This window comes from Anser cygnoides, chromosome 20, assembly GCF_040182565.1.
Source record: "Anser cygnoides isolate HZ-2024a breed goose chromosome 20, Taihu_goose_T2T_genome, whole genome shotgun sequence".
NCBI lineage: Eukaryota > Metazoa > Chordata > Aves > Anseriformes > Anatidae > Anser > Anser cygnoides.
Genome location: NC_089892.1, coordinates 1948687 through 1974776, shown reverse-complemented (window position 1 = coordinate 1974776; position 26090 = coordinate 1948687). Strand labels below are relative to the sequence as shown.

At 39.7% G+C, this 26090-nt stretch overlaps 1 protein-coding gene and 1 long non-coding RNA gene across 30 annotated transcripts in view; one reads left to right on the top strand and one right to left on the bottom strand.

The window, feature by feature from the left end:
- STRBP (spermatid perinuclear RNA binding protein) overlaps positions 1-26090 on the bottom strand; it is a 70884-nt gene that overhangs the window by 16416 nt on the left and 28378 nt on the right. For 25 of the 29 annotated variants that reach the window (XR_010826032.1, XR_010826030.1, XR_010826026.1 and 22 more), the window contains 14 exons: positions 22357-22522; positions 19557-19701; positions 14001-14095; positions 13478-13573; positions 12611-12722; positions 11915-12012; positions 11382-11493; positions 10434-10526; positions 9420-9619; positions 6877-7035; positions 4948-5082; positions 3704-3844; positions 1874-1997; positions 54-98 (listed from right to left, as the gene is read on the bottom strand). Coding sequence is in view for 15 of the 29 variants with exons in the window: in XM_048052171.2 (XP_047908128.1) it covers positions 54-98; positions 1874-1997; positions 3704-3844; positions 4948-5082; positions 6877-7035; positions 9420-9619; positions 10434-10526; positions 11382-11493; positions 11915-12012; positions 12611-12722; positions 13478-13573; positions 14001-14095; positions 19557-19701; positions 22357-22522 (1721 nt within the window). In the remaining 14 variants the exon portion in view is untranslated. The remainder of the gene's footprint in view (positions 1-53; positions 99-1873; positions 1998-3703; positions 3845-4947; positions 5083-6876; positions 7036-9419; positions 9620-10433; positions 10527-11381; positions 11494-11914; positions 12013-12610; positions 12723-13477; positions 13574-14000; positions 14096-19556; positions 19702-22356; positions 22523-26090) is intronic. The other 4 variants (XM_066980588.1, XM_066980590.1, XM_066980600.1 and 1 more) reach the window with 3 other exon arrangements.
- On the top strand, positions 12720-21311 carry LOC136786681 (uncharacterized). The gene is made up of 2 exons (XR_010826042.1): positions 12720-13302; positions 20546-21311. It is a non-coding gene; the product is annotated as an uncharacterized lncRNA (long non-coding RNA).

The following is a 26090-nucleotide window of genomic DNA, read 5'->3' as shown; positions in this document are numbered from 1 at the left end:
GCACAATGGTTTCTGTGTAACTTCTACTTTGTTAATTACTGGGCTATACATACCGTAAGCTGGCGCAGCTGTACTATACCCATATGGTGCTCCATAGCCTGCAATATAAACAGATGGGGAATGGGTTTTCATTTCCTGTGATACCTGAAGACAATTGGTATTCGCACACCAATACACAGGGACCCTTTCTGGTACACAAAGAAGGACCACGGAAAAACCAAACTCACATTAATGCATGTGAAAACTGCTGAAAACACTAAAATCCTTCTACACAGTGTCTTAACAAACAAACTACCCAATGACTTCCTTAAACCTCAGCTCTCGAGTCTGTAATGTTGGAGCACGGAGTTGGCATGATCCAGTCACACATCCCGTATTTGCTTATACTACCCCTGAAGTACAAATACAGTCTGATGAAGAGAACAGTCATCTTCCTCAACTTGCATTATAAAGAGGGGAATGCTAGGTGCCTGTGGCAGATACCACGTCATCAATAATCTGTGTAGGCCAAGACCAATAAAAGCTTAACAACTGCAATGACTTGGAAATTAAACCTGTTTCTGGAGTAATTCCATGCTGGCAATGAGAATGCCCTTGACAGGTTAAAATGTCTCATAAATGACTCCTCAGGCAGCAAGACAGTTCCAAAAACAACGTTAACAGCTATTAAAAATGAATTACTGGTTTTTAATATTTATAATTACATCAACATACAGGAACAATGAAGACATCATGCTGTTGACTGTGCCAGAAAGCAGGTCTACCAAACAACAGGGCTACGCTACTAGCATGTGTGAATGGATGAAGGGTATAATTAGAGCTCCTGCTATAATCTAAAAACTTGAGTATGAGTATACATACTACTTTCGGAAGCTATTGGGTTTGCTTTGACTAAGGGATCTCCAAGCATCTCATTCTTAAAAATCTGTGATTCATATTCAAAGTCAAAACAACATCTAGACTCCCTTCACATTACTTGCAAGCCTCAGATATGATGCAGAGTCACAAAAAACAACGCACTTTGGAAAGTAACGAGAAAGTTAACATTTCATTAAAAGTTTCTTGAATGGGGATTGTAACAGCTTACACTCTGTACGCCTTTCATATCTGCTTGCAACCTACTGGTTAATAAAAATCATCACTATTTTGTACCAGCCACTAATAGTTGAGCACCTCAGCTCTTAAAGCTCAAATAGTTTTGCCTCTGATGGTTGCAGATCTGCCCTGAGGAATCAGCAGTGAAATAACCTGATTAGCAACTCACCTGCTGTGTACAGAAAGTACCACATATGTGAACCACAAGGCCCTTGGATTTCAAAAGATCCTTTGCTACTCAGAACAATACAGCACAGATGATGAATTAACAGAGTATGAACACAAATTCTTTTACTTTTGTTTTTTTAGGCCAGCACAGAAGCTACTGATAGATATTGTGCCCACATGCCCAATTCATGTGGAAAGTTTCTGGGATCACAGTGACTGCCAGTTCTATCCCTGCAAGGGTTTCTTGGGCAAGCCAATCCTACTGCTACAGGACACGTGATCCAAGAGGTTCCTGACCTAGGAAGAAAGTTTGGGAAATTGTTTGGCAGTCAACTACACAGATAATAGAATGATAAAGCCAGGAAAGCCATTATGGGGATAACTGTGTACTCGTGCCCTGTGCACATGGAGTTTTAAGTTGCAGACTTATAAAGGATAGGTACTGCCAGTTTTTCAGCTCTTTGATTTATTAAAACGCCCATGAATTCTCTCTTCTGCTTCATCTCAGATGACTGAAGCTGAAGAGGTCACTTGCATAGTTGACTGACAAATGGAATAGAGCACACCGGTAGTCAGAATTAAAGTATCAGCTGTTATTGCCATGCCTTACCTGGTGTTATGTATCCAGTAGCAGCAGCTGCCCCAACAAATGCCCCTCGTGTTAAAGCACCTCTTCCTCTACCTCGAACAGCCTGGACTGCTGCCGAAACAGCTGTATTGACAACCCCTTTAGTCTGCTCAGAGTAATAAAAACAATAGCAATTCAGAAGGTTGAAGTGTTGCTGGAAATACAAGGCCATCTGCATTAAATCACCACCTTTCCCAAATCTCTTTGAGAATGCTTGCTGCAGAAGCCTTATTTAACACAGAGTACAAAATGGAGAAGTAACATTTAAAAAAAAAGACTGACAGAAACCAAGCGAGTCCCTTCTGAGACGAAAAGCTCTCTGTTCTCACCGACTGCATAGCACTCTGAATCCAAGAGCATGGTCACTTCACTCTGTCCTGGCAGTTGGCATAGTCAGGCCATGTTTTATTTCCTTCAGTTTTGGTTGCGTGGGCATGATCAAACATGAGTAGTTTCTGCCCTGTTCTCTGACGTGCCTCGCCGCTGTCTTTCCCACATCCTTACAAACTGCCTCTCCCTGATCTACAACGTGGTCTTTGCTTTTCTCCTACAACTCTGAATCCACAAATCTTCAGCAGGGCGAGGACTTCACCACAAAAACAAAACCACCTCATGACAATGCTGGATTACTTCAGACCAGCTTCTTTTAGAACGCCACCTTCCTTTCCCATTGTCAAGAGTGAAAGAACTCAGAGCACAGCAAGGAGCTGCAGACGCTGGTGTTGCTCAGTGCATCAGAGCAGAGCTTTGCTGTACTACATACCCCCCGGCTACCTTCTGAAAACAGTAAAATCAAGCATATCTAGATATTTCAAAGACAAGTTTGGCCATAAACACACAGAGAAAAAAAAAGTTAAAAAAAAAGATTTAGTAAGTGCCAGAATCAGAAGTCATTCTCATATTTTAGCTGCCTGTGGAACATTGTCCTGTGAGGTACCATTTCTTCTGATCTACTAGACTTTCAATACAGTAATGGAAACGGAAATACTCCTAACCGAAAGTCTTAGTGAACTGAGGAGGACTTAGTAATTACAGACAAAAATAGAGTTGACTTTTAATTTTTGTAAGTGTATTTTGGGATACATTCTGCTACTGTGAAATAAGAAAATCCTAATTCTAACACATTTGCACAAAAGAGATCCAAATGGTAACCCTCAAGGTTTTTTCTCTTTTTTTCTGATAACAGTTCTCTGGAGGAAGAACACTGTTGATAGTTTCTGCTCTGTTCAACCTTAAACTTAATAGACTTGAGAAATCATTGTGGCTATTAAACCTAATGGACAAGACCAAGCTTTTTATTACAGAAGCGTCCTGACTAAATAAAATGTCTCATTCGAAAAGTCTGGTGCAAAAATCTCAACTTACTCCAGAACATAGAGTTAATGCCTTTGCCAAGCTATAAATGATTTATTCTTTAAGTCTATGTATCTTAGATAATGGAGGAGCACAGTATGGCTCTGGCCTTATACACAAGAGACTTCCATGTCATCAGTGAACCGTTGACCTCATTGTATTTCCTCTGGCTAATCACCACCTCTCTTTGTGCCTCGTTTTCTACTCTGTGTCCTCTAGGTTAAACCCCTTAATAATAGGAAAATATTTTGTAGTAGCGCTAGCACAATACAGTCCCAGCTATCATACTATATGGCTATACTACAACAATTACTATATAAGAATAAAAATAGAAACCTTACAGAGTGTGCACAAGACAAGAAACTGAAATTACTTGCTTCCTCTAGAAAGTCACATGTCATAAAACCACACAAGAGCTGTGATAACAGAGTAGTCCAAAAAGCAAGTAACAATTCTTACCTGAGGAAGAATCTTCTTCTTCTTGTTGTTTGCTGCATTAGGCCCAGAAAACAGTTTCTCAAGTGCAGCTAATGCAGCGCTTGCTTTTGCTACTTTCTTATTTGGACCTGCACCTCTGAACTTCTGGCCATCTACTTCTACCTGAAAATTAAGATATGAATTTATGTCTAGTATTTTATCCTTGGGAGTACCATGCTGCACCTACTGGTCAGTGATGAGAGAGCCTCAGTAGTTAAAAAACAACAAACAAAAACTATTCCGTGTTTTATACGACAAATTTCTTTCTTCAGCTTCAAGAACACGAAGCTGATGAAGCGTGTGCATGTGATCACATGAACCATTAAATGACTGATAATAGGAACCTGGAAACTACAAGTACAATTAAAAGAGGACCAGTATCTGTTTGATACTGAATTTAACCAGTATGCCTGAACTTCACAGAATCACAGAATGGCCGAGGCTGGAAGGGACCACTGAAGATCGTCTGATCCAACCTGCCTGCTGAGCAGGATCACCCAGAGCGCGTTGCGCAGGATGGCATCCAGGTGGATTTTGAGTATCTCCAGAGAAGGAAACTCCACAATCTCTCTGGGCAGCCTGTTCCAGTGCTCTGTCACCCTCACAGTGAGGGCTTCTCAACAAATAAACGATACTGCTGGGAAACAGGGCATTTCAGTCAAATTTTGAGTCCCCCTCAACTTTATCAGTGCCTCAAACAACAACATCTTTGCTTACACTATATATACACTATTTAACTGGAGCACTACCTCATAACTCTTTCCAAGTTAACTGCTACTTCAGAGATAGCACAAGTAGATGAAGAAGAGAAGACGCACAAGTTTAGCTTCTGTCACAGTCATTCCAAATACCCCCCTAAGACTCCAACAGGAGATTCAAATTGTGGGGTTACCAAGCATATTTGCAAAATTTGCTAATCAGGTTTTTTTGTTTGTCAGACTGTAGATCATCTACTTTTCTCCTACTTGTGACAAGACTTAATGTGGTTTGGGGCTGTCAGAATCCAGTTTTCTCATTTTTATTTTCCTACAGCATAAAAGACATTCCCTTCCCCAGTCTAATCATCACAGTGTAATAAGAGATACAAAAGCCTGAAAAACATCACTACAGCTGTGCGCTGCAAAAAGCAAAACACAAAAAATCTAAAATCATAGCAGCAAGAACCCCAAAGACTGAAGCATTGTTGCTAAAACCACCTACCAACTCTACAAGCTTGTTTCGCTCACCTCCATCACAAAGCGCTTGTCATGGCTTCCACCCGTCTCGGAGATGAGCTCATACTTCAGACCTCTTCTTTTTTCATTAAGCTCCATCACTGGGTTTTTGCCACTTGCTGTCAGTATAGGACCCTGAGTTCTTACCTAGAGACACATTTATGGTGTTGCTTTAGAGCCTTTATGTCTTCAAATGGCAAACATCTACAGCAGTACAGCTTACAGCATCAAACGGCCAGCCCCTTAGAGAAGGCCGGCATTATCACCGTGTCAAGCCTCCGCAACAGCTTGTTGTTCCTAGTACGTGTGCCTCAGTAGACACTCCAGTAACAGACCTGTATCACAGATAACACTGCCTTGGCTTCAGTGTAACATGCTGCGCTAGAATACCAGACAAAGTCTCTTCTCTAGAGAATGGCAGGGGGACAAAAATACCATAAAAGAAGTTATACCCTGTGTTTCTGTCCAGAAGTGAGCCTGGTCTTCAGGGCCTGGTCTGGTGTCTACCCATCACTGAACTTCTCACCAGCTGTGCTTGGAATTTCAACCCTGAGGTTTCCAAAGCTGAAGCCATGGTGTCAAGTTCCTTGACATCAAATGCTGATAAAGGGGAGACTGGCCTTCTCAACCTTGTGCACATCTCTGCTCCTCGATCTAATTACATCCTGGCACTACTGAGCTCTGACTGCAGAGCTCTCCACCCAGGTCACACGTTACAACAAATGTATCTGCAACTGTTCGGGAAGCAAGGAAGGTAGAGCTAAGATCCAAGTGCACTTTTTCCCTGGAAATACGTCATTGGACTAAAAACATATATAAACTGAGTCATCAGTAAATATGCACTGTCTGGAAAGAAAGTGACCTCCAGCTGAAGAAATTCATGTTTCAATGTATTGACAAATACTTGAACTGAATGATTACTGGTTTCATAGTATAACCCCTCCCCATTGTCTGAGAAAAGCATTACGACTAAAAATAAAGCAGATATCTACAGTGGTTTATCTGTACAGCCTCGAGAGCTTGCCACAGAACAATCAGGCAAACAAATACATAAATAAAAGCTGTTACTCTCTTTTTACACAGAATAATTCTCTAAAATCCCTTATTTCAATTATGGAGATTGGTCAAGGAAATCAGAAAGAGAAGGGCAAAGGAGAAGATATCCAAGCACCACTTCAAAATCTCCTGCTTTCTCAATTGTGAAAAGAAATACCAGAAATACTTTAAGAAAACATGCAAATAATGTACTACAGACCCATCCTAGCATGATTTCTGGGGACATTCTGCCAAGACTGCTAAAGTTACTGGAATTTTGTCCTTTGAGGAATACCATATTTCTTACAACTTCAGTGAGGAAACAAGCACTGCATACTTCTTTGTAGCAACCGACTTCAGTCAGCTACAAGTGCTGAAGTTAACATAAATGATCCAATTTCAATGTAATCTTCAATGTGGCTTTTTCTAGGGCATTCAATATGCATAGAGGTATTAGGTTTTACATTTCTTAACATCCCTTGATGAATTGTTTTATTTTCATTGGTCTTCAGGTGTATCAGTAAAATACTGTCTACAGAACTATACCTGTTTGACAAACCTATTAGGAGAGAGAAAATACCAAAATTGCATTACCAAAGCCCAAAGGTAACAAAAGATTATGCTGTCCCACTCCTAGGACCGGACCGTATGTGAACAAAGTAGAAGAGACAACACCTGTCAAAGAGTTTATGGTCTTAAGAGCATAATATGGCTACTTCACCTTAAATTTTAGGAAAGGAGGCATAAAAATCAAGTTATTTGTGCACAGTGACAAAGCCTATGGAAGGTCTGAGACTCAGTTTCTCATCTGCTGCCATAAAGAAAACATCATCCTTTTCCAAGACAGGAAACAAAACAAAAACCCCACACCTCTCCATCACTTGTACTTTTCTATGCAATATTCACCTCTAGGGTAGTGGAGGTGTCAGATGTAGAATTTCCAGTATTATTGCTTGAGATTGAAGACACTGTTTCATTTTTGCCTTCGGTATCTGATTTTTCATCAGAACTCACACACTCGACATCTGCATCAAAACCAGTTGGATACCCCATTGCTTGTAAAACCTACAACAAAACCACATGAAATGAAATGTAAAATAGGTTAACGCTACCAAAACAAATATAAACAAATAGAGGGCTAATCACAACACAAAAGAATGGCCACCACACACTTAATTAAGGCAGATTGCTTAGAAAATGCATTTTCTCCTGTGTTGAAATGGAGAAAAGCACAGCAGCAATGGGGGAAATAGTCCTAGGTTTCCAAAAGTGGAATCAACACAAACAGAAATGTTTGTCTCAAAGACAGCAATTACTCATGAACATCGTTCATCTTGATAATTCCATGCAAAATAATAGGGTAAAGTTAAAAAGTTCATCCACTCCATGGTACTGTTTAACAGTATGATAAGGAGATTGTTTTGCATACTTTTTCCTCTCTCTCTGTGTATATAGACAGATGAATAGACTGACTGCGGGGCAAACAGGACAAACAGTCTCATGAGAATCAAAGCACTACACTTCTAGAAGATGGCACTTCTGGAGCTTCCTAGAAAAGTGCAGTGACAGCTGGTCATGCAAAGTGTATCCCTGGAGCTACAGGGCTGACATCACCTTCCTTGCTTGCATCTTTCAGAACACGGGAGGGTAGATGCTTCCAAAGTGGGTGTACAGGGAACAAACTCGGGTATCCTGAGCTGAGCTGTGAGATGAGGGAGGGTCCAGCTGGCAGCAACAAACCACTCCATCTGCAGTAAGTTTTAGTGGAGCATGTCACAACTTCCTACTTGTTGCTTCCAGCAGCTGTACGCCAAATGAAATTTTACTCTCCAATTAAGGTACTAATCGGTTCCTTCAAAAACATCCTCCGCTAGCAACGTCAGCCTCTCCTTTAACCAGCTACCTGGACAGAGGTACCAGACACAGCCCCAGGGAATCTGAAACCAACCTGAAGCTCCCTTGAAAACGTAGTCCCCAGAAGAAAGCCTGCAAAAATCACTGTTCAAACACTGAACTGAGAACTACAGAAGCCATCCCAGACTCAGCTCCCATACAATTGCTGTGTATTTAGGTGAATTTTCAAGGCTTCTGTGTTTTAAAAAGATCAGGTCTGGAAACTGAAATGGTTACACTAAGCTCTCTTGTAAGTCTGGGAAAAAAGGCCCCAGATTTGCTCAGGGAAAAAAAAAATTGTATCTACACACCATCCATTTGCCCTTGGCTTGAATTGGGGATGTTTTGAAATTCAACCAAGGATTTGTGTATGTGTAGACTGAGAGAGAACAGAGCTAGGTGTGTACCAGCACAGATACAGAGAGGTTCAATGGCAGAGAAGTTGCAGCTTTTCAGGGCAAGTTTTGTTAAAAAAATAAAAAATCTCTATATATAGATCTTTTTTTTTTTTCTCCTCCAAACAACTGCAGGGAGTGAGGTAAAATAAAAGTACGAGGAAGAAGGTCTGGAAGGACACACATGCAGAGAGCTGCTTTTCCTGAGGAACAACACATCCCTCAGATACTTCTGGACACTTTGAACTTGAAAGCACGAGGGACAATGGGATTTTTGAAACTGAAATCAAAAGAAAGCAGAAAGTTGCCAGATGAAGCTTCTAAAAAGGCAATTCTCCTTAAAAACACAAAACGAAGCACAGAATGACAGATGCGCTTGCTCCTGTCATAAGTGCAGTTCTATTAGAAGAGGTTCTCTTTCACATGAAAAATCTGTAGGAAACTTTCCTTTCTTCCCAGAAACCCAGCAGGCTTGGTCTGCTTTAGCAGTCTGAACTGTCCTCTTGCCATACAACAAAGGTGTTCATGTTGGGCATTCCAGTCTATTACTGCTTAACAGACAAAAGCTCTGCCATGTACAGCACCTACAAGAAGCAACAGTAGGTTGACTAGCGACTGCATGAGATTAGTCTTACTGAAAAACTGACTGGAGACCAATCATTTATGTACAGCGTTCATCCCAGTGCACAAAAGGTACTCTTCAAACACTGAAGACAGGAAACAACTCCATGTGTCAAGGAGTTTCACAACCCAGGAATGGACAGACACAGAGAAGGAAGGGGAGAAAGAGGGAGCCACCAACATGCTGTTTTCTAGCCAACAGGAGGGAGGAGGAGAACAGAACAAAACCAGCACGTACACCCCCCCAATCCAGAACTTAAACACTGCGTTCAATTCTCTGGCACATGAGCAGAGCCCTGGGACGTTTTTCCTTCACATTTCCACATTGTCCCTCTCCACAAGTCTAAAAATATTGGTGCCCTTTGAACCTTTGAACCTCTGTTTCAAGTACACAGGTAGCACCTCAGCTTCATCCATTTTTAAAATTCAGTTTTAAAATTTTATTCATTATTGAGTTTTACCAGTATTACTAGTTCTAACCATATTTCATGCTCTATGTTCCAAGATCTGGGGTTAGCAGAGTATTTTAGGCTGCCTTACCTTCACTGCCACATGGAGCTTGGCTGTTTTCTTAGAAGGTCCTGATGCTTCATATGTCGTACCATCAACATCTACAGACATTGTGAAGACTGGGGCATGGACTGGACCGGACTGTGATAGCAGCTTATACTGAAGCCCTGGCCTGATTTGGTTCAGCCTCATCAGAGCATTCATGAGATCTATTGCTTTACTATCTAGTACTAGTACAAGATAGTGGGGAAGGAGGGGGAGAAGGGGGGGAAAAAAAGGGTGAGGGGAGATGAACAAAACAAGATGAACAGAAAAATGAAACAGTTTGCATTTAAGAGCTTTCTGTCTGTATAAAGGAGCAAAACAACCCCTCAGCCCCTCAAAGATTGAGGATAGTCATGACACTGTTAAGTCTGTAATAAGCCATTCCACTTTTGGGTAACTATAATTACCCATCTTTTAATATCGTTAGTACAATTCTTTTCCAGCTACCTGTATTTTTCCTGGTTGCTATAAGAGTAACAAGTTTCATAGGTAGTGAAGAACCAGACATAGAATTGGCACCAATGCAGCACAATCTAAACAGCCTCTGGAATTGACGGGATCCCAGAAATGCTGAGACTTTTAGTCTGTGCATTTTCAGCGTCATTGTTTTGTAGATTAAGCATTTTATTTTTCTTGAGAAGGGAGGAGTGCAAAAAAGGCGTATCTTCACACAGCAAAATCACTGCAGTATTTGGTGGAAAATACTGGTAGAGGACAGTAATCAATAAAATATCTCAGTTGCTTGGGCAACTTAAATTTTCATATGACCCGACAAGCAATCCTATTTAGAGTGCAAATCATTCAGTTAGTAAAACATGTCAGGGGAAATTCAGATGCCCAGTAAGAAATGTATATTCTCAATGTGGGACAAGAGAGGCGCCATTTCTTGTTCCAAAGACTTCCTTGCATGCTATTCCACACCAACAGGGAGAAGCTTTTAAGCCAGCTCCCACTGTACAATGGTTCTTTGAAAAGAGAATGGAGAAGCGTTGCACTTACTTTTCCTCAGATTACGCTTCATCTTTTTATTTGGATCTTTCTCATCCCCAACACCATCTTCAAATGGTCTCTTGAGAGCAGATGAGCCTGTACCTAGAGTATAAATTTCCTTGTAATATGAATAAACTTTTAGAAAAACAAAATTCCACAGCAGGAATCTGATTAGTCCCATACTGTTCTTTTCACATTTATTACTATGAAAAGAACTCAACCTTCAGTCAAAGCTTTCTTACTGTTACACGTAAACCATTAATAGCTTATTACTCATTGCACCAGGCCATGCAAGATGTCTGTTTCCAATAGTATGTGTGCTGTAAGTAGTATAATTCTGTAGTGGCTTTTTTTGTTTGCTTTATATTTAGTCTATGGCAAGAACTGTAATAATTTTGTTTTTCCAAAAAAGAAATACATGGAAAGTTTTTTGTTAGATGTATACTATTTTTTAGGAAAAATGTGAGTAATTCTCATTATGGACATTCATTATACGCTTTTTGACCAGTCTGAAGTCTCTCCTTCCCCAGCACAAGAATCGTAAATATTAACTTTACTCTTCAGACCCCAAAAGGATTTGTGCTTTAAAGAAAGTCATCAGCTATTCCCTAACTGATTCTCTGTTGGTACTTCTGGAGAACAGAACATTCCGATTTTCTCGTAACAATAAAATAAGTATATTAAAAGCAACAAACCAAGCCACCAAAAAAGAACCAAACAGCAAACCAACCAACCAAAACAAAACAAAACAAGCCAAACAACTAAAACAAACCAACCAACCAACAACAGCAAAAAACAAACAACAAACCGAGTAAAAAACAAAACAAAACAAAACATTTGACATAAAGAAAAATCTTCACTGTACATTCATAGCATGGAACTCAGGAATTTCACTCGTTCTATATTAATCCCTAGTTTACTTCCAAATTAGTGATTTTTAGAGCATACAATACCTACCTTCTTTGTCAGTTACTGACCAGGAATATTTCTGAAATGACTTATTTGATGGGAGGGGATCCATTTCCAAAACCTTATAGATCTGACCAAAGGCTGATAATCTGAGGGCATGCTATAAAATGACAGTAGAAATACATCACAATGCTATTTTATCTGAGTTGTCTAAGTTTGTAGACACAAAGTCATTTCTTCCGTGAAAATGTTAATTTTTAGAAATTTAAAACACATCAATTTCTGTAATATAAAGTGCAGGCCACATTGACAGGGAGCCTATCCAAGGATTCTGTGCCGTAAGCGCTTGAAGTAGGATGCAAATGGTGCACACACATTAGGCTGCCTTGTGTAAGGGCTGTATTTCATCTGTATTTAACTCTTGCACTCATAAAAATATTATTTCATCTTTCCAGTGCAGGGCACTGTAAGAACCATCAGGACCACCATTAAAATAAGCTATCATGTCAGAGAATAAATTGAATTAATTAGCTGAAATCTCGAGTATTATAGCACCTAGCTCCTCAGCATGAGTTTTCTACCTGAGCACTGTGCGTAATGGCTTCTTTTTGCTGAACTGTCATATACGACAAAGCATCTGTTGGCTCCCGTTCACAGGGGTCATGCAGACCTGGGCCTCCTGGGAAGGAAAAAGGCAAAATAGATTATTGAGAGTAAACAAAGCAATGTGAAAAAAGGGAGTAACGAATATTCTAACAGGTAGCCTTCATCTTCAGCAGAGTGGGAAGTGCACCTTTCCCAATAAGGGATTCAAATATTATCCAAAGCAAGCTAACCCATGAAGCAAGAGGCCACAGAACTTATCAGTGTGAACACCGCACGTGTACAACAATGTGAATTAAAAGCAAGAGGTTTAAAAAGAAATAATAATAATAATGTTTTGGGTAGATACGCTGATTTCAGTAAATCTAAATGAAGTAGCTGGTCGTTAGGTCCAGATTTGTTTGCAACCCTTTAATAAGATAGAGGTTCGTTTATAAACAAACCTAACATTCCCCATGAACTCCTAACTGTGTTGGAAGTACTTCATTCAGTTTGACCATGCAACTTCCTTTTATCTTTCAGTTTTAAATAATAAGCCATATTCATTCAGTTCCATTGCAGGTGGGATGCACAAGGCGGGTGTTTTTCATCTAATCATACAGCAGCATACTTTTAAATCGGTCTGGGCTGCCCGATCAACATTCTGTATTCCTGAGGTTAATCTGGCCCCTTACCAGGAAGCAGAATTCCAGATGCCAAACACTCCATCACTCGTCGTAATGCTTCCCCAGCGCCCAAAGGTCTATTACAAGTACCTATAGATTTTTCACATATAAGCTCGAGTGGCTAGAAGACATTAAATTATGATTAGTATGGACACAAGGGTAACTATAACTGCAGTTAAATATGGAGAGGTAGAGGGGAAGAATATTCACATCAGCTTACTTCAACTTTAATCCACTACAGGTCTAACTGACAGAGGCTGCCATCTCAGAGGACAGTTCATGGCGTGTATATTTGTTCCCTGCTCTGAGTCACCTTTTGAGGAAACCAACTGCTCTCCATTAACTGCACTGGAAGTCTAAAAGGAGAAGCCTTCTACAGCCAAATCATGTGAATATTCTCCTCCTGTCAAAGGGATATCAGTTCTACGTGAGAGAAAACGCTGCCTCTGCTGACCTCCGAAGTGTTTCTCTCTGGACACACAGAGCATTTTGCCTTCCCCAGACCTGCTAACACGAAGTGGCTGCTCTGATAGGACCAGCTCTGTCATGGTAGCAGGAGACTTGAAAAACTGAGGTTGGAAGCAACAAGTGGGATTCTACTGATAATCCATGAGGACGTGCAAGGCCCCACAATGTCACGCCTCTTCCCATGGTATCAGTACATCTTACAGACTGAACACGACTCATTCTCTTTCCTTCTGGTAAGCACTTCTCTACACAGCTAGCAGTTAGTGGGGAGCGGGGAGAAAAGAGGGGGGAGGCAGGTTAAAGGGAGGAGTGTCATACAATGCACTGCTTCCCCCAGTCCAAACACCGCTACAATCCGTAGAAAATTTAAGATCTGACCAGGCTGCCTTCAGCTCTTTCTGTACTTACCCATCCTTTCAGTGGTGCCCATGTGGGGACTCTGTTGCACAAATCCCGTAGAATACGAAGCACAATTACACATGATTTTAGTCCATTTGCCCTGGCCTAAAACAAACAAAAGGGTTCCAATATACCTGCAAAGACCTGGCCTTCAATTTTGCCTTTTTTTTTTTTTAAAAAAAAAAAAAGAGCACAGAGTCCTGTGATAGATTTTTTTTTTACAATAACTATTTAATACTTAATCAGCTTCATGCAAAAGAACAGTTATATTAAGTAAAATATTTCAACTTATAGAGAGACAAAGAAAAGGAAGCAAAATATCAAGATTGCTCTTGTAGCCTCATGACAACTCTAGACCAGTTGGCTGTCTACCTGTCATGCCTGCCCCTTACACAGTACAGCACTGAATTCGGAAATCTAGACCTTTGCTCTACTAGGGACTAATCAGAAGTTAAAGAGGCATTAAAATTAAATATCTGAAATTAAACCTCATAAGGCTACAGTAACAACAAGGTAAGAACAAATAGCCAACCTGAAACCATTTGGCGTGCCGCAGAGACGCCAAGGCCTCCAGGCATTTCTGCCTGTCCAATAAGTCCGGAGGATCTTTCATCGCAACATTATCTACTGGTAAAAATGGGATAAAAAGAGACAGATACAATTTGACCAAGGGGTTTCTGTCACAATACAAAAAGAGTGGCAGCATCTCAATGAGGTAATAAGACTCCCAGAATTTAAGTGCACTGTTACTTAATTTAAACAAGCCATTAAAGATAGTAAATGTGCACGTGTGCAACAGAAGCAAAGGCATTCACTCCTCATACAATAATAGTAATAATAAAGATGGCCACTGCTACAGACAATCTGGGATCTTATTAAAAATGTAGAACATTTCAGGGCAGAAAATAGCTTTATAGCACTTCTTTCATCGTTATTTTTCTTTCACTTCTTTGTGACTTCCAAGTGCAAAAAGTGGCACAGAATTTCAGAGACATGCTTCTTTTGACAAGGGGAATATTTTCTTGAGGGACACAGAACATAAAGAAAAATTATAATAGGTTGAAACACTTTGAAGTTATTCCCATGCAATTGCTGAGAATTCAAAAAAAATGAATACATTTGAAATATTTTTTCTTGAATAGTATTAGTCAATATAATTCAATGAAAGAAATATATAAATGCTAAAAAAAATTAATCTTTCATATAGTTAGAACATATGAAAGAATTTTGTTAACTACCAGATTATTAATATATTGAGATGTAGTCTCCACTTATATAAAGCTTCTCTTCCCAACAGCAAGCAAAATTGACAGATGAAATTCAAAGAAGGGTTTTAGAGACAAGACATCTTCTGTGGAGCTTTACACTCCCCACCCTTCCCTTTTTTTTATCCAGCACGCAACAAACTGCTTTTAGCAGTCACAAGCAATTCTGTAATGAGGGATATTATACAACAGTCCTTTCTTCAGTGATTTTTATTTATTTTTTTCTTAAAATGTGTGATTAGCACTCAGATTCACTGGAAGCTACGTACAAATGACAGATTTTGCATATCAGAGTTCAGGTTACAAGGATGTTAGATTTTAGCCGACATGAGAAGAACATAGTGGAAGAGCTAAATGAATCCATGGCTCAACTAAAACCATGAATATGTTATTTTTCTATGAATACACAATTATTCTTAATTTCAAAATAATTTGGAAAAAACTATCTTTTCATTATTCACAATGGACAATTCTGCAGGTTTCCAGAGAGATCCTTGAATGCCTCACTGAAATGCAGCATCCAGTCCAAAATCTATGCCAGATAAGCAAAATCCAGTACCCAGAAAGACATTTAAAATATCAGGTTGTTAGGAGAAAAAAGTAAAATCAGTTTGGATGTATAATTTATTAGTAACATCTCAATATACCTTTACATAGATTAATTTGGGTAGTATTGACTGCAAATGTAATTGCATCTTTAATGTTCAGTTACTCCACCTCCTATGCCGTTCACCAGGAAGGTTACTCTGGTAAAAGCACATTGTGTTACGATGGATAAAAGAACCCAAAGCAAAAAAAAAAAGAAGTGTAAAACTGAACAGAGGCAGGTATCTTGTCCGATAGGTCATGGCTGCATTCTGTACCTGCTGGCTGTGCTGTCAGCAGAATGAAGACTTAAAGTGCTATAAGCTTATTTTCTGACCCCGATGAACTTCACAGCAGATATTTGCATTGTTTCTTATTGCCCTCACCAACATTATTGCGATACTGAGATTAATCACTCATCTTGCCTGTTATCCAAATAAAAGCTGCAAAGTCTCAAGGCGCTTGATTTCTGTGAGCACAAAAGGTCACCTTGAAACAAAATTTGCTTCCAAGTTTCCTTCGTAGTTTCATTTATTTTCAGGAGTAATGTTTTGTGGCACACAATTATTAAATGTACCTCTATGTAGTTGCATAAAAAACCTTTATTTTGGACAATATAAACATCTGCTTAAAGCTCACGTATTGTATAAAACAGCTACTGTCAATGAATGATCAGAATCTTATTTTAAAACGTTAGAACTAGCAAAGATGACTGATTGCAAAATCATTGATTTTTGGCAATGAACTGTATTTTCACATACCTAGGGACTTTTACTTAGTATTCTACAAGGCTGTTAAAGCGTGTTGCAGCTGTTGACCAAGTAAATTAATTTTGCCTTTAAACTACAAGGCCATAAACAGAATGTTATCAGTCATTCCGGTGAATTAAAGGCCTTTTCTGTTCTCATAAGAATTGTTTTCAGCAGACTGAAATCTTACTTCTCCAGCAAGATCAAGGCTATTTCCAAAGGTCTAAATTACAAGTAACTTGGAGAATTTTGCCAATTGCAACTTCCGTACTAGTGCTGTGAACACCTTTTGCAGATGTTGCAGTCAGCCAGCTTTTGATGCAAGATTCTATTAAACAGAAAGATGAAGAGAACAGGCAGTGAAGAGGGTGAGCGGCTTGCAGCAGACTCCCTTTCGACATCCTCAGTAGAATGGCATGTTTCTTCATGCTCTGCCAGTCAGGAAAGTGAGACCCAATCAAAATTTTTAAATGTGATTGCAAAGCTTTCCTTTTTCTCTTGTGGTTTTAACAAGGGCAAAGATACAAAGAGTTTAATAAACAGCTCATAATAAAGCCCTGACGTTAGCTCACACTCTGCAACTTAGAACCAATCCTTCAGTAATTCTCTCCCCACTTGCTGTGTTTACTCTCTTCATACGGTGGCTGCCAACTTCACTCCTTTACGGCCAGCCACACAAGGAGTGCTGCCTTCTCCACAGAGGCAAGGTACATCAGTGGCTTGTTGCCCCTTCAGAAGGGCTTGGCACCTTTGGAGCATTGCTGGCTGCCAGCAAAGGCAGGCTGTTTATGCAGCAGTTGCTCAGTTCCAGAGCAAGGCTGATTTCAGCACCACTTCAGTGACTGAACTTCTTTATTATTATTATTATGCAAGCTTGTTTTACTGTATTGCTCAGTAACAAGAATTGATTTGCAAGGTACAACATTCTGGCCTGGAAAGCCCAATTCGTGTTTGATGCTGTGACTAAAAATTTAGTTTATTAAGTTTAAATTTTAAACTGATGCAAAATGCAGGAATTTTAGATGCTTGACTTCTTAACATGACAAAGCAGAGCTTTACGGACAGCCATTTGTGAGAAACACTGAAATGCACACGCACACACACACACAGGTCTGCTATTTATTTTTGCTAACAAGCAGCAAAAACAAATAGGGCAAACACCACAGTTTAAACATGAACACTTTTCCAAAAGAGGTGGGGACTGAAGAGAAATCCAGGAACGTTTTTCGATACATTCTGACATCAGGGCATGAAGGTACACACAGCATTCCTACAGAACAGATGGGAGCACTGGTAACGAGGTCATTGCGCCTAACCTTGCTGATTTGGTTAGAGGACAGATTAGTGACCAACACCGAACGGCCAGAAACCTTGGTCAGTTTCACGCAGCCTCTGCTCACCGGGAGCTGCCGCAGGGGCCCGCAGGCTCTAGGGCAAACCTGCAGCAACACCTGGACCCAAAGGGCCTATCTTACATGGAAGATGAACGGCAAGCTGACCAGCATTCAGAGCTCCTTCGTGCAAGAGGACGTACGGAATAAACTCAAGGCCGCTTTTAGAACTGCACAGAAGCTGTGTTACATTTGGTTGGCAATTTTTTGGGGGCACTGGAAAAAATATGGCAGTACTTTCTTTGGAAATTTTTCCAAAGAAAAAGTATTTTCACCTGGTGGTTTCTCTGAGTATTTTCCATTGATAGATACAAAACTTTTTTGGTCCGAACCTAAGTGAAAGTGACTTAAAAACAGTTGCAAATATTATGAAAAAAAGTATTTTTTAACTCTTTAAAACCTGCATTTAGTGACATCTGCATAATGTTTCACACACCTTTGATAAAGGGATATAATAAATTTCTATTGCACTTGTGATAAATCAACATCAAAGCACGTGGACTTTAAAACAAGATCCAATTACCCTACAAATACTTAACAGCTTTACAGAAATGATAGTGCAACGCTGCTCTAACAAAGGCAGTGAAACCATTTTAAGTTTAAAAAATAGTACAATATTTTGAAAAATATTTGAAGACACTGAAAACAAAATAGGACACGTACACTTTAAATATAAGAAAGCATAAAAATTCAAATCCTCATTCATTTTAGGATGAACTCAGGAGTCCTGAGAGTTTACTGCCACAATGCTAACATTTTTTTGGCAAGAAAATACTTGGATGGAAGCCTTTGTGCAAAACTATTCCCTTATGGGAATCTTACAAATCTTTTATCATTAAAATTTGTTCTGCACTTTGTGCTCCTCCTTACAAACATCCGTCAGCTGCAGTAACAACAGGCCTGACCTCAACATCTTACAGAAAGTTGAACAACTGAAGTAATGTGCAATTTATTTTAATGGTCTTGCAAAAGAGCATGGTTACTAATTTGAGAATAAGACATTGCAATTTGGAAATCTTTGCCATTCATCTGTTTTGTAAGATTTTTCTGCATCCAACTGCTGCCAGAGGGCTCTGTTTCCTTTCAAGGTTATCCTTCTTGCCCTCGCCTCAAACAAAAGTGAAGAGAAACTGACCAACATTTCCCATTGTATCGGTAGTTCATGTGGGAGGGGGGGAGAAGCAAAGGGCTTGTGGCAAGTCTAGAATGGGAAGAGAGCGACAGGGAGTTCCCTAGCCCACGCGGGCCCAGCTGCCTCAGTTGTCATGACAGAGAGTGGCCAGTTGGTCAAAGGTCTGACATCGTCCAGTGGCAAAGTTTCTAGGGATAGGTTTGGGAAGCGGAAGCAGAAATTACTGACAAGATTTTAAAAATAAAACAAAATACGGCTACATTTGCTCTTCTCTATTTCTCTTGGTTTGTTTCCAGCCTCATTGATACTACCCGTCCTTACCAAGGGGCTGAGGACTAGATTGGAAGTCAGGCAGTTAGGGGGAAGGAATAGAAAGAAACTAAGTTACAGTTTTCTAAATCTATTGGCACTAGGGGCATGAGGTACAATACTCAACTCAGAAGCAAAAGTACTGCATTATAGCACCCTAACTTCATAGACAAGGAAGCTCTTAAAGCTAGAACCATACACATGTATCAGCAATTGATAAGAATTGAGGGCCAGGAGGATATACTTGTGAGCTTTGCAGGAGAGTTATTTTATGCAAAAAGAGAAACAATTTTACGAGTTTGTCAAGATACTAGAACCAATCCCACTTGACTGACTGAATTTAAAAACGAGACTGTGCAGCGCTGGGGTGCTTCAGAATTAACCACTAAGTCTGAAAGAAAGAACTAAGATCTGGTTGTGTGTCAAAGTTAACACTGTAGCAATGCTGCTTGCAAATGAAAACCATTGGATACTTACAGGACAATTAAGTGACTGCTATCTTTTTAAGGCACAAATAATGTAACCTATTGTGGCAAAAGCCAGTCTAGTTAGTATAGAATACACAATTAAAAACCTACTTCCTCATTAACCCTGTGCTGCACAGTCAGGGCATTTTGATAGAACAGTCTTAGAAACACGTTAAAACGCTCCATGTACCTCCTTCCTTCTTCTCTGCTTCATCTCGAATGAGAGGGGATGTAAGTATCACCTTCAAGGTTAGCTTGGGCTCCTTTGTGTTACGAATAATAATAGCTGCCTCATTTACATGCTCCTCCACGAGATACTTCTCTTCTGTAAGTTTCTGAAAGTCACCAAGAAAGATTTCAAGAATCTCCTGATCAACTGAAAAACCGCAGAATCTCTTTATGTGCATACACCTCTTGAACTAATGAGAAGCCTACAAACATTGCAATAGCAAATATGGCCCTGCCTCCTTCATTAAAAACAAACTGAAAAACCCCAGGAACGTGATTTTTAAAAAAGCTAAGAAAATTCTACACCAAATTTAATGACAATGCTAGGTAGTCCCACTACAAAAGGCACTACTATCACTTTTTTTTTTTTTTAATTAAAAGATAGAAAAGATAGAAGCTGACTTTTGTAGCTGCTAGTATGTGAAATACCACCAGCAACTTCTGTTCTTAGAAGTAGAGACCTCTGGTAATGCTGCCTCTAAATGTAAAAGCTCTCTTATGCAGAATGACCAACACAGCCGTGCCTGCCAGTGCGAACGGACAGCAGACTGCAGTGCAAGAGCCGCGGTGGCTCACCTAGCCCCTTTCTTACCACGTCTAAGCCAGTCTTCGATGCCCCAGCAAAAAGGATTTCACCACTTTGCCAAACAGTGTATTCTGATTCTTATCTGCCTGCGTATATAGACAGCCTATTTTGCAACATAACTGCCCCTTGCTATACTTCCAATTACTTTTTTAATTACACTTTAAATTACCTTTAGTAGCCAGGCATGGTACTGACTCCCTGTCCCTTTATAATTAGCCATTAATGTATTTTTGAAACTTACACCTGCATTCCAAACACGATCGTTTTAATCATTCTTCAGTGTTTTTCTAGGCGCTCATTCTCAGTCTTCTCTTTAGATTTTCTCCAACTTGACCATCCATCTTTCTCGCTCCCTTTCCACACAGCACTTGAAACTGAATGCAAGACTTCACTGTCACCCACCTCATTAATACCAGCCCCAGAAGAGATTCCTGAGAATGCCTGGAAAACCTAACCTTCCTCTCTTGACAAGAAGTCAGTAAGTGCGTTTTTAAAATTGATTTGCTCTCAAACATTTTATTTCTTGCCTAGATTTCTTTTGTAGATAGTAACGTAAGTTGCCTAGTAATGTGTTCCACTAGCTTGCATCAGAATTCTCTTAACTGATCTGTGTCTGAAAGGTATTTCAGTGCCCTTTGGGTCTTCTCTCAACCTTCAAAAGTACAGAGATAACCAAAGATGAATCCTAAAGTCAGCTCCCTGTATTTGTATGTTTAAGCAAGATTACGATATTAGAACGTATTTAACTTGTGTTCTAACTACTATTTTTCTTGTCGTGACCTGCACTCCAACTCCTTTATTTTTGGGATGAAATTCTTTAAGCATGCTCACAGTTAGCTTTCAAAGAAAAATAAAGCAGAAGTTGTTAATGTCTCTGTACATCATGTGCTGGTTTTGCCCACTAATGAACCTACACCTTCCTCATCTCTCTAATGTGTTTGCAGAACCTCTCCTTATTGCCATAATAGTTGTAGCTTGTTTCACTAGATTCCTCTTACCCCAACTGTTCTGTAATCCTTTCCGTCAGCTTGCTTCCCCATAAGACCTTACCTGCTGTCCCCAGAGTTTATTGCAGTCTGTATGTCTTTTAGATATGGCTGTTCTACTGTTCTTGCCCTTTTTTTTTTTTTTTTTTTTAAAAAAAACGCACATATGTCAACTTTTCTTACCATTTTCAACCCTTCTCAACTCACACCTCAATATAAACAGTAAAGTTTACTCTCTACTATTCAATATATTCCTATCATTTTCAGCTGTGGATAGGGCTACATCTGCAGGCACGGTATTATCTCATTAAAACAAGCCCTTTGTGTGAACAAATGAACAGTGAAAACAAACAACTGTCAAGAATGGCAGATCACGTTGTCTGTGTGGACATAAACACGAGGCAGAAAAGCAGATCAGGAGAGAAACCAATCCCCTTTGGACCTGTTTTGCAGAGAGGCACCTGCAGTGGAGTATTTTGGGGCACGGTTTCTCATGAACAGGGCACGTCTCAATCTGGAAGCTGGACTTACTACTCAAGCTCAGAACTCTGTCAAAAAGGTATTAAACCTGGCTGCTTTGCAGAGACCAACATTAGCTGTAAGTGATGCCTATTGGATGCCAACTTTAGAATGAAATAGCTGTAGATAAAAAAGAATTATGAACTCATGATTAACATAAGCTAAAATGAGTGATCACCTAAATTGTCTTGTTCTCACTTCAGAAGTAGAGAGGCACTTACTTTGGAAAAGCCTAAGCAAAGCAAAGCAAAGCTGCTGCAATGTAGAACTTAAAGTTCAGGCAGGGGGACAGGGGACAACAACGTAGACCAACTCACATGCTTGAGCAGGGAAGATTTCTGGGACTGCGATTTAGCTCACATTAGTGGATTGGAGCAGAGAACAAAAATCAGCTTGGTTAGTTACCAAATAGAAAGGTTAGCTGCCAGCACAGGAAAATGGACATCACAAATTGGGATTAGGCAGCATCAGGAGTAAGATGTTAAGTTTTCTGAATAGCTACTTCATAACACCACATTAAAGACGTTACACACCTTAGATGTCCTAGATTAAAAGGATATTCTTTAATCTATATCATTTGCCTCTTTTGCTGGAAGAAATTCCAGCCTTTACCCAAATACACGTTGCAGTGCTGTGAGTCATTATTACAGGACCACCCTAAGTTAACTCACCTGAATTTGAACTGGGAGATTGTCTTTGACTATACATAACAAGGTCTTTGTGGGTTTTTCTTTGCACATGAGAACCAGCTCCAAATCCATATCATCTTTTATCAGCAAGCCCTTTGCAACCAAGCCAATTCTCATAACACCACACAAGGTCCGACCACTTTGATCCCTGGAAACGAAATAATTCTGAGTAATTAAAATGGTATTTTCACACATTCAAAATACTTGCATTATGCTATCACAGTGAAGAGATGAATGGATTGGACTGATTACAGTGCTAAAGTGGCATACCGCTGATCAGAAAATGAAAAGCATACAATGCTTTTATACAAGTAGCTCCTATGGAAAAAAAGAACAAAACTGAAACACTGATTTGCAATTCACATGAATGCAGAAGTTGCCTAGCTTAAGACACAAAGCACACAAAAAACCACCAAAATTAACTATCTGCAGATCTACCAGAAGAGTACAATAATTAAACCAACGAAGTTTTCCTGTTAGCAAAAGTGATCTGAGTTGTCTTTTAGCAATGCTTCAACTTCGAACATGGCCACATACCATTTCAATGCTTCTTTTAGTTGATCCATAAACTCAAACTTTTATCTTAAAAACTGTAAAACCAACTTCTGAAGTTTTAGCACATAGTACAAACTGATGTTTCAAGAAAGCTTCTAATTCTAGAAAGACTTCCAGGCCCAATTCCTTCAACAAGTCTCACCACCAAAACCTACAGGAATAGACGTCTGAACACTCGGTTCTACTCCCCACTAACGTTCAGGGGAACATTTACAGATCACAGCAAACAACTTTCAAAGCAACATAAGAACATTTTAGTTCTGAGTATCAAGAAGAAAAATGCAACAAAAAACAATTCAGTAGGCTAAAAAAAAAACAACCATAAAACTTGCATAAAAACAGCAAGGAAAAAATGCAAGAAAAGCACCTTTGACAGTTCAAAACGAGGTATTGCCATATGATGCATCTTAAACACTGTGGCACCAACTAGTGGCACATTCCTGTTATAAAAACCACAGAAAGTATGTAATCAGTGAAAGCGGTAAACCACTGCTGCCAGAAAGACAGTACCCCTGTTCCTGTCATTCTTACCATCCAAAAGGATCGACTGGATAAAAACAAAACCAAAACCAAACAAAACAATCCCATTGTGATCAATTATCATCAAATCGATCCTAAGAAATCCTAAGCTTCATTCAGAAGTATCTTCATCTAAACATTTTTCTAACTTTGCCTATGCATTTTAAATAGAAATGCAGCAATGGATGCTTACACAACAGAGGGGGGGAAAAAAAATAAAAGGACTTGGAAAACCAAGTGGTAATCCCACTCTTCTTGGAACAGCCAGAAGCAAACAAGCAAATACTGTTACAAAACCAAACAGCCTCTCAACTTCCAGCGTGGAACTCTGCTTCTTTACCAGTACCTGGATGCAAATAAGTGTGAAAATGTAGAATTCCTTCAGATATAGTTTCTAACTGCCATAAAGATGTTTTACATTGTGGGGAAACGTACTATTTTAGCCCCTCTTAGCTTGTAAAGAGATTAGTAAAACAATCTGTCCCAAAGCAAATGCATAAATACACAAACTATTTTATTAATCTTATACTACATGGATAGTTACTCCAGATTTGTAACAGAGCCCAAGCACAAAACATCCTGCACACACAGACATGAAGGCAAGGCTAACCAGTTGTCTCAAAAGCACTTAATGCAGGTCCTCAATTTTTTTTGAACTTTTTTTTTGAAGAAGAATCCATTCTGTGCCTATGTTATCCTCACCAGAAGACATGTAGAAATGCTGCCAGTAATGCTAGGAAATCACCCACAAAACATCCAGTACACTGCATGGCAAGAGAGACTGTTCTTCAGCAGGACACCGAACCTTTCTCAAGAAGATGACAGAACCTAACTGTCCATCTGTGGAGAAACAGCCTATTGGTCTACTGCAATTATTCTCCAGTGGCAATACAATCCCTGTCTTAAACCAATTTATACGTTAATTTATGTAAAAATATTCATGAATTTAAGTGTTTTGCTATCTCTATTTGAATAGATTTCACACCAAAAAAGTGATATAACACAGCTCGGCCTAACACAAAAATGCCAGTGTTCATGAGTGTGTCTGTTAAATATTTATTAGGGGAAACAGAAAGCCACAGAATCAAAATGAGGGACCGTTTGTACATTTACTTTTTGAAGGCTATCGTATGATGGTCTTCATGCTGCTGACCGTTTCTTATGTAGATCAGTGTATCCTGAGTAGGTGGTGCTCCATTTAAGCTTCATGCAGAGCAAGCACTTTCTTTCAATGGTTCCCAAGCCCATAACTTTGTACTAGAGATAATCAAAGACAAGCCTGAACATTAAGAAAGAAACCTGTGGAAAAATGCTACAATACTTGAAGAATTTTCTGTAGAATCCACAATGCTGTTCAGAACAGCAAAATACCAAGTCATGGACACTTTCTGCTTCTGCCACCCCTCTAGAATTTTCCCCAGTTAATGCAGTAGCACGTTTCTTGTTTCCAAACTGAAGTACGTTCACGTAGTGAGGTGTACCAGAGCTTTATATTGCATTTCCTGAATGCTACTCTGAAAATCTGAGGCCTGGCAAGAAGTAGGAACCCCAATGTTATAAAACAGGAAGCAATATTTCACTTATGAATTTTCAGACATACATCATTATGAATTTAGAAATAACTGATAAATACAGCAGTGATCAGCGTCTTTCACTTTAAGCCAGTAAACTGTATTTTCAATTTGCGAACTGATACAGATACAACTGATTCAGTTGGCTCTTCCTCCATTATCTGCACTGAATTGTATCCTACTCCAGAAGCACCCAGCATAGAGCATCTGCATTTCTATTTCCTACTGCTAGCGTAGGCTATACCTCCTCCTGCCCCCAAATGTGAACAACTTAATTTTTGGTGTCCTGGTACATAATACATATTTTAAAAAGGCCTCGATAAAATTTTCACTACCATAAAAGGTGTCAGATAACTAATACAAATGAATAAAGAATACACTTTATTTATCAGTTTAAGAACACAATGTAAGTGGGCAAAGCCCATGCAGCAGCAGACATTCTTAATACTGCACACACCATAGGAAAGGAAATTGGAAGAGTCCTTGACTACACCTTTGCTGCAGGTTACGTTACAGGGGTAACCAGAGTAAGTTCAGTGGAGAAGAATTGTCTAACAGGAAGAGAACTGGACATCAAATTTTTCAGGTCATGACAACTTTGCTGTTAGTCTCACAGAATCAGAGAGCCGAAGAACACCTTGAGTTGGAAGGGACCTTAAAGATCACCTAGATGATCTAGTCCCATGTCTGGGACTGCCCCGGCCCAAGTGCAGCACTCTGCACTTGGACTTGCTGAACCTCATTGGGTTCACGTGGGCCAATTCTCCAGCTTGTGCAGGTAGCTGCCTAGTGCTTCACTTCCTCATCCACAAACCTGAGAGAACACTGACAGGAGCTGCAGAGCACATGACAGATTAGCCAGGAAGTGTTGAAGAACTGGAAGCACCCAAGTTAAGAAGTCATACATCAAGAAACCTAAAATAAGGAGCCATTTGTTCCAGCTTCTTCCTCAACTACCAGAGTTATGCTACAACAACAAAACTAGGCACCGGCTCGGGGAGTTGACTCAGAAATAGAGCAAACAGATGTTTCACTCAGGAGAGCACTACATAACAGAAGATAATGGATCCT